This window comes from Crassostrea angulata, chromosome 2 (genome assembly GCF_025612915.1).
Source record: "Crassostrea angulata isolate pt1a10 chromosome 2, ASM2561291v2, whole genome shotgun sequence".
Lineage (NCBI taxonomy): Eukaryota > Metazoa > Mollusca > Bivalvia > Ostreida > Ostreidae > Magallana > Magallana angulata.
The window spans coordinates 16,305,338-16,314,615 of record NC_069112.1 but is presented as its reverse complement, the minus strand read 5'-3'; the positions used below and the strand labels follow the sequence as shown (position 1 = coordinate 16,314,615).

At 33.4% G+C, this 9,278-nt stretch overlaps 1 protein-coding gene across 6 annotated transcripts in view; it reads right to left on the bottom strand.

Annotated features, from left to right (window-relative positions):
* Window positions 1–1,026: 1,026 nt before the first annotated feature.
* Window positions 1,027–9,278, bottom strand: part of LOC128172253 (neogenin-like) — a 33,492-nt gene continuing 25,240 nt past the window's right edge. For 3 of the 6 annotated variants that reach the window (XM_052838048.1, XM_052838049.1, XM_052838051.1), the window contains 5 exons: window positions 8,418–8,444; window positions 7,763–7,852; window positions 6,356–6,556; window positions 4,531–4,667; window positions 1,027–3,571 (listed from right to left, as the gene is read on the bottom strand). In XM_052838048.1, coding sequence (XP_052694008.1) covers window positions 3,473–3,571; window positions 4,531–4,667; window positions 6,356–6,556; window positions 7,763–7,852; window positions 8,418–8,444 — 554 coding nt within the window. In that variant the 3' untranslated portion in view covers window positions 1,027–3,472. The remainder of the gene's footprint in view (window positions 3,572–4,530; window positions 4,668–6,355; window positions 6,557–7,762; window positions 7,853–8,417; window positions 8,445–9,278) is intronic. The other 3 variants (XM_052838052.1, XM_052838050.1, XM_052838053.1) reach the window with 3 other exon arrangements.

Below are 9,278 nucleotides of genomic sequence, written 5' to 3'. Positions count from 1 at the left end.
GAGCCACATCTCTCACCTGAACAACAGTGTCTTGTTTTATTTTATTTAAACCATTTTTAAATATGGAGCTCTTTAAACTCATTGTAGTATACATGTAATTATATTTTAAGATTTGACAATACATTAAATGGACGTGGTCACGATTTTGACTCACCCCCTTTTCTATGTTGACCATTAAACACAGTATAAATTCGGGGGGTCACAGTTTTAACAATTAAGAATCTACACTATCTGAAGATTCTTGAATAGCAATCTCAGACATTGTAACAGTGTGGTTTTTAAATAAAATATTTTTTTTAAATACAAATACATTAATATTTAGATTATGATCTTTGAATTTTTCCTGGGAACAAGTATTTGTTCAGGGTCACGATTTTGACATTTTAAAATTTACACTATTTCAGGATGCTTGCAGAGTAATCTCATAATTTTTAGTTGTTCTTGATAATTTTTTAAAAACATTTTTCATATACATTTCTATGTTAAAATTTGAACTCCTCCTGGGGCCCCAGTATTGGCACGAGGGTCACAATTTTAACAATTTAGAATCTACACTACATGTATCTTGGGAAGCTTGTATAGAAATCTCATAATTTTTAGTTTTGTAGAACTTTAGACCCCTCCTGGGGTCCCAGTAATGGTCTGGGGTCACCATTCTAACAATTTGGAATATTCATTATATATACAAGCTCTGGTGTAATGTTAAATATTGGCATTTCTAGTGCAGTAGTTCTTGAAAAGATTTATAAAGACACACAATTTACAAATGTCTACTTTGCAAATAGGTTTTCCCTTGATTTTTACAATTTAGAATCCCCTTTTCATAAGGATGCATTGTACCAAGTTTTGTTTAATTTGGAAGAGTGGTTCTAGAGAAGAAGTTAAAAATGTGAAAACTTTACAGATGGACGGATGGACAGACAGACAGACAGAATGATGACAGACAACAGGTGATCACAATAGGTGATCAGAAACGCTCAACTTTAACCTTCGTTTAGGCAAGTTAAAAAGGTAACAAATCCAAGATGTTTTATTACATAAATTTTATTATGAAAGATGTTTTGTTCAGGGTCAAAAAAAAAAGTCTACGATAAATCAAACACAACCAAAAGCGATGCCAGTGACATCATGCATCACGTGAATACTAAATATAATAAAATACGGACCTACGTGTAAAACCAGACGACTGTATATATAGACTAAGTACACAACCATCCAAGATAAGCAGTATGTCAAGAAAACACCAAAAGGATACACAGAGTATCATTGCTTTATAAAAAAAAAACAAGTAAAAAAAAAACAACCAATAATATAAAGACGTTTAGCGATATCCTAATGGCATTTAAAATCAGTTCAATATCAAACTTCACATTAAGTTTCAAGTCCGAGCTATAAAAGTTTTCAGTGGTAAATATGCCCATCCTTTTTTTAAAAATAATAAACATTAGGTTTTCGTTTTTAAATAAATTGCATAAAAATATTACAGTTCACGTATTAACCATGAAATGGACAGGTATATTATAAACACATCACAAGTAAATAATGAATATGCTAAAAATAAATTAAAAGGGCAAATTCAGCAGGTTAGGGTCAGAATCAAATAAGTCTAGGTCAAGGTCAGGTCAAATATTCAAAGGTGACCCGTGAAATACAAATAAGAAACACGTGTAAAGCCAAATTTCCAAGACGGTACTTAAAAAGTACAAAACTCAAACTAAAATTTCTGTAGTGGTCAAGCCCCTAAATATCAATAGATATGGTTCGTACGTTTTGTTCAAAGTCAGGAGTAAAAATTCCAAAGAATAGGTCAGAATTCATTGAAGATTTTACTCAAAACTCGTACCACTGGTCTGATACAAAAGGATAAGAAGGAAAGTAAAAGTTGAAGATAGTAGACTTTGTATAAAGATGTATGTTGAAGTTAAATACAGTGAAGTGAATTCATATTAAAAATGACACAAAATGTAGCAAGACCTGAATAAGTTTGAAAAAATGAAAAACATTGCCTACAACCTTATCTTGTAAAATCAAAAATATAAAAATTTTAACACAGATTCCAAACTGACAATAATCATGATGAAAACAATTACATGGCTTTGTAAACTATGCATGCAGAACTCTAATGATTAAAATAAAATAGCACCACAAACGGTTATATAATCTGGTGGGTCTTTGCACCCAATGTATTTGATTCTATAAACATTCCAATGATTTGTGTTATGATAGGCGTTAGAAAATAGCGCTAATATTATATCCTTTACAATTTACATACACTGTTAACCAACTATAATTCACTTAAAGTAGATTTCACAGATTTTTCGGAGACAAAGAGGACATTTGTCATCATTCAGGCTAATAATGCCTTAATTTGTTTTAGATTTTATTCAAAAAGAAATAAAATGTTGCAAAAACTCACTGCAAACAACCTTATCACTAGTCAGGGGCTAAAAAGAGCAAAAATTCAAAGTTGTCGCAAAAACGTTGGTTTCCAACAATGTCACTGAAGAAGGGAATATCTGGGGGGTTTTCTTCAAATAAACAGATGCAAATAGATGTTTTCTGTATGAGATTAGCATATATCACTCAGTGACAAAAGTAATCATTTGTAATACATTTGAGCTGATTTGATGAAATTGGCTTATAATATCAGGAGTATTCAATGATAAAGTTTTGGCTTGTACATGTTCTATGAAAATGTTGTTGATGTGGTGATTCGTTTGATACTGTTTTACTAAACATACAACAAGACAATATGTGTATCATATAATGTATAATGAAGGCAGGTCCAACACGTAAGACAACCCTATCTCTCTTTGAAAGCTGAGCATATTCTTTATCAGAATGAGGTCACATATTCAAAACGAGGCTACAAACTCAGAATGAGGCTGCAAACTCACACCGAGGCTGTAGACATCAAGTTATTCCCCCAATACATAAAGATATACGTGATATCATTTCTTTGATCGTTTTTAAAGCATTTTAATATTGACACAACCTAGAAACAAATCTCCCTTAAATAATGATTTGAGAGTCCCTCAATGACCTACGATATGTTTCATCACCTCTTCTCCTTGAAAACACTGGTTTTTCCTTAAGTCTATAAACTACCTTTCACTTATCAAGTATAGTCACACTATACAATGTACAGAAAAAACATGTGAAAACAAAATCAGGATCATGCCTTCCACACAGAACAGAAATGATACTATAGTTTATCTAAGGTTTTCCCTTGACTTCTGTTGTTTCTGAGAGTGATCATGAATTCGTCCTCTTCTGGTTTGATCCCAACAGAGGTCAGTATTTGAATAATACATTCTTCTTCAGAAGTTATTTGTAATTCCACACATAACTTTCATGGTCAATCTCCCACTTACTTTGTGAGGAAATAGAAACACATGGCACAGTGAAATATATTCAAGGGAGACAACTCCATGAAAAAAAAAATGTCTTCGTTTCAATCTATGCTTCACTTCTAAACCTCAAAGTTTTGCTGCGTTATGGCATTCAGATCTTTCATCAGACAATCCAAATTAGCCATTTCTGCTGAAAGTTCCTCAGTACTTTCTGACTTCTAAAATAAAAAAAAAAACTCACTTTAAAATTGAAATAAATCAAAGTAACATATATTGCATAAAAATTTCATCTATTTCTCAGCAATAGTAATATTAAATTGAAGCAAAATTCTCAAAAACGTGTGAATGGGCAAAATAACAGGATAAACATTATCTAATACAAGTTTGGACTAACAAGCAGTAGTCATTTGAAGAAAAAATCTGATGAAAATAAGAGAATACATGCAGTTATTTTAGCAAATTCTTAAATTTCACTATCCCTATATACATTTATGAAATTTTGCTTTAAAAAATACAATTTTTCTCAAAAATTTCAATAACTATAATAATATATAAAAAATAACAGTGAATTTCATCAGACCTTCAGAGGTAAAAATATAGACATTTTTACCCCTCAAAAACTTATTGAGGACCAATAAGTCAATCATCCAAGTGCGAGTTATCCCCCTGGTCAATGCTAACTGGTTAATGCACCTTAAGGTCAGACGACATGTTCCTCGAGAATCTTTTTTGTTTCTCCTCGTAATAAAGAGTTCCAATAAAAAATATTAATTTTATAATTATTTTAAAGATGATTCAAATTTAATTGGATGTGGTTATGTGTCTAGAAAGCCGAGTGGTTAGAACCGTAGCCGCTCACTGCCAGAAGCGTATAGGTTCTAGAGGTCGTGAGTTCAAAGCCCCGCCCCGGAAAAAATAGAGTTCCAATATAGTGAATTTTGCTGTGCTGTATATGTATTTATTTTTATATCAGCAATTCAAGTGTATTTTCAAGAAGATTATATAGGAAATTGCATACTCTAGTATTTTGCAGAAATGCCTGGTAAGGTACCCTAATTTTTTGCAAGAAGGCTTGTCAAAGTAGTAGTAAACCATTAACAAATTCCTGGAAAAAGTTATCTAAAATTGAAGAACGTGTCGTCTGACCTTAATCTGTTTCTAGACACCTGGAACTTACCTGTATGTCTGGATCTACTCCGGCCTTCAGCACGACGTCTGGAGCTTTGGGCTTTATAACAGGTATGGCACGGGGTTTGATTGGAGCAGAGGTGAGAGGAGGCCCGGCCTTCTTATAGGGAGACTGCTGGGGCTTGACTGAAATAGAGAAAGACGGGGGTTACTTCAACGAAGTTGTACTTTAATAGATTACACTTATTAAGAGGGGCATTTAACCATTACTACATGTGAAAGATAAAGATAGGGTTACTCCAACACTGTCTATACTTGCAGACTATTTTAAATTGAGGAGTTTTGTACCATAAGGTCTTACTGTATTTTTTTTTTTAAGTACTGAGTACAAGTTTAGAAAAGAAAAATTATGATGTAACAAAGTTTTGGAAATGGGAAATACAACTAAATTTGCAGCAGTTTTTGCATTTAGCAATTTACTCGATGGAGTAACTTTAAATATTTAATCATCAAAAAATTAAATGGTTGTTAACAAAAAATATGTACTTTACTTTTGTAACTAATAAATGACAACTTTGCCTGAAAAAAAAAAGATGCTGACTTTTTCCTTAAAGTACATCCATTTATAAAAAAAACATTTTTTACAAGTCTTATTCCTATGCTGACATATAAACAACTACATGTAGTCACAAAGGGAGATGAATAATGAATGGTTTGTCAATCGTAGAAGACAGAGAACCAAGACTTTAGTTCTAATGATAAAACCAAGAGATTTCCATTTTTACCGCGGAGTGCTGATGCTTCAATTCAGCGTCTTTTTCAACAGAATGTAACTAAACTGAAATTTTGTACATTTGAAAAAGTATTATATGAGTACGTTTTAATCTGAAACAAGTTTTATACAATCTTCTACAGGATTTGTTTTTCATTTGTTTATGTTATTATAAATGCATTGAAATACTGTGTGGTGCAAACCCTTTTTCTCACAAACAAAAATTAAAGAATTGGAGAACAGAGAACCCAGTATTGCCCAATTACTGGCCTATAATACTACGATACAAAGTGGCACGACATTACATATCGCATGCAGAATAATATAACAACATGCAAACATTGAAAATAAAATTTGAAGCATAAAAAGGTAAATACATCAGCAAGAGGCTAATCTGTCAAAGAATGCATGATAAGGATGATGTAGATACAGTAATATTTTCATTTTTATTATTTCAGTGGGTTACAATTGTTTAAGGGAGTTACTACTGTGATGATAAACTATACTTCTTTTTACACTGAAATATCCTGCAAACTTGGCACACCTAAAAAGTATTTTGGTAACCCCAGGTTTGATAATGATACACCTACTGATTGCACTTCAGTAATGAAAAGGGAAGACTTAATATTACATACTGCAACATCTGTGAAAATCAAAGACCACTTTTTCAAAGAATATTTACTTGGTCAGAATCAAACCTTACACACATCCCAAGGTTTATTACACAAAAAGAGCATACAGATGTCATACTATGAGAGTTTAAAGAGGAATGAATATGATTTGTACAATACCCTGTTACAGATAAAAAAAATAATGCACACCCTCAGCTTGTGTCATGATTATTTACCAGCCATCAAAACTCGCTGGATGATTTTGTTTGACTGGGCCTTTTACAAACCACATGTATATCAACTGACATCTGACATATATGATTCGTGAGTAATTTGTACATCCTCTGCCAAGGGACAAAGGTGACCTTTGGTATTACTAAGTTTATTATGTCAAGGTCACTAGTCGAGGAAAAGTACCAAATGAGACTCCTTTGCAAAACTCTCTGAAGAGAAGAGCCTTGATTTTACCATGATATCCTGCCCCACCTTACCTATCTGATGTTTTGGGGTGCTATGGTGATGAACCCCTGAGAAGAGATTTGATTGGTTATGGGGGTTTGGGGATGTGAAGCTTCTCATTGGTCGGTTTCCTCTGGGCAGACTGCGGTGGCCGTCGAACTCGTGCTGTCCTGGCGCAATGACGGCCATTGGTTGGCCTTGACCTAGGGAATGACAGTCAGGGGGCTTCTGGCCTGAAATGGGGTCAAAGGTCAAAGGTTCAAACAAAGGTCAGACAACTAAAAAAAAATGATAAGCCAAATCAAATAAGTGGAAAAAGGCACTTTTTAAGCAAATTATAACAGACTGAAGATGAATTGCGAAATAATAAATTTGTAGAGTTCCAATAATTCATGAATTTTGCACGAAAATGAAACAATAGCATGAAGTTAAGCATCAACTTTGAAAATTAAAATTAAAAGACAGACAGATTTCTAAGTGCAAAGAGAGAAGTGATATTGTGAACTAAAACTAGACAAATGCCTAGTGCACCCATTAATCTAGTAAAAAAAAATTAATGATATTAACTTGACAAATCAAAGAAGCACTAACAGTTGGATAACAGATGTTGAAAATTCAGAAAATGAAATGAAAATGTTATAAACAGAACAGTGTGACAAGTATGAAGAACACCAAAATCCAGACACAGCGACAGTCAGATGGATGGACAGATGGACAGACAAATGGACATTATCAGACGGCAACAGATGGATTGATAGGAACAGAGATAAATCATGAGTTAAAAAGGCAAAAAAACACAAATGGATCAGTAACAAATGGACGAGTGAGGGATGGAAAGAGGCAAACTGTACAAAATGAGTGACTCTGTTGAAAACTCTGCTCTTGTCAAAGCTCTGTTCATTCCTACTGAATCAATTTGATTGTGAGGAATTTCCTATCACTTTTATAAACATCTACTCTGACATTCAGCTTGCAAAGTTAAAAAAGGTGAAAATTGACTGCAAAATAAAATCCGTCGAAACAATTTTGATCTTCAGACAAAAGAAAAGGGGAAAGGGGGGGGGGGGGGGGTGTTATGGATAATTGAGAGGAAAAGGTCATATATATCTTAGCAGGAGTGGGTTTTTGACAAAATGTTCTTCATAAATTTCTTTACAGGTTTTTTTGGCTATCATTTTATGGAATGTATGTTAGTATTAAAGCATGGATATACACATGGATATACACACACATACATGATAGTTATTGGTCAGGACCAGTAAGACACAATTGTCCATACTGACGCACAGACAGACAAAACACACAAACTGACACACATGCATACTGACACACAGACAAATGCAGGCTGACACACAGACAGATGCAGGCTGACAGACAGATGCAGGCTGACACACAGACAGATGCAGGCTGACACACAGACAGACAAAGGGAATACATGCCATAACCAATGGATCTACTGGAAAAGGAACGGTCGTCATGACAACTATGCAGGCTGGATGTGTCATCTTCATCATAAATGGGACGCTTGTCTGTGAAGCAAAAGAATTTGTCATTTCACTATATGGGAGGAAGAACACACAGAAAAAAAAAAGCAGGGAAACAATAACCAAAAACAATACTTGTTAAAAACATCTACAAGTTAAACTCTATTTAGATACATCTACACATATTCATTTAGAACTCTACTCAAATTAGAGGAAAAAAAATTGAAAAGAAACATATCATCAAGTCTATTTTCTAGGCTATTAAGAAAATCAAACTAATTTGGTTGGATGTTTAATTAACAGGAAAACATAGAAATTATATATGAATTAGACACCCGATTTGAATTTTTTTTTACCCTCATCCTAAAATGCCCAGGACAATAATTTTTACCCTCATCCTAAAATGCCCATAATAATTTTTACCCTCATCATAAAATGTCCATTATAGCTACCCTCATCCTAAAATGCCCATAATAATAGCTTGCAAGTTAAGAAGTCAAGTTTACAAGACAAATGGAGTGATGGTAAGAGGTCTGGCTTTGTTGATACTACATATTAATGAGAGATCTGTTAATTAAAGGATTTCAGATTTATAGGATAACAAACTTACATGCATAATCTATCGGGTAGGCTTGAACTACAAAAGAAAAAAACCAAACACAACATCAATCATGCAATCTACGGAATATAATCAAAGTCAATGTTGCAAAAAAATAGAAAAAAATGTATCAAAATTTGTGGAGAGAGGCATTAAAATATTTGCTGCTGTATACACAACCAATGATTTTATGTTGGCATAATTTTATTGTAACTGAACTAGATAAGGGGTGAAAAATCAACAACTTTGTGTGACACACTCTGTATGATATTACAGTAAATGTTGCATTATTTAAATAAAAAGAGCACAATGCAACTCAAACAACAAAACAGTGGGGAAATATCCATGATTACAAAGGCCGTAAGAAAACTCAATGCAATCCTGTCAAACAAGATAAAGGAGGGAATACCAAATAAATGAATTTGTGTAACACTTTCTATAATCGTAATGTTATGTTAATCTGTGGTAACACTGCAATGGGTTCAAATTGCCAAAATTCGGCTCAACATCACAACAGCAATACTCTTGCTACTACAGCCAGTGGATGCATTTTCTTCGATTACTGTGTCAATCAATCTAAGTTTGAAAATCCCTAAAATTGACACAGAAAAACAAGTCTGCAGGCTAAAATTGTAACATTTAACCATATTTTTTTCAACTCTTGGCATTGACTAGAAAGAGAGACAGAAGCTGTACTGTAACACAACATTTCTGGATGCTTCTGAAAATAGGAATACACTTCAGAGTCTCTTTTAGGGGCTGTGGTTGTTTCATGAGGTTTGGATAGTTTTTATTGTAAATACTTTTTTTACAACAGAATCTGTCTCAATCTTTCACCTTTTTCTAACTTTGGGACATTTTTGTAACCAAGAT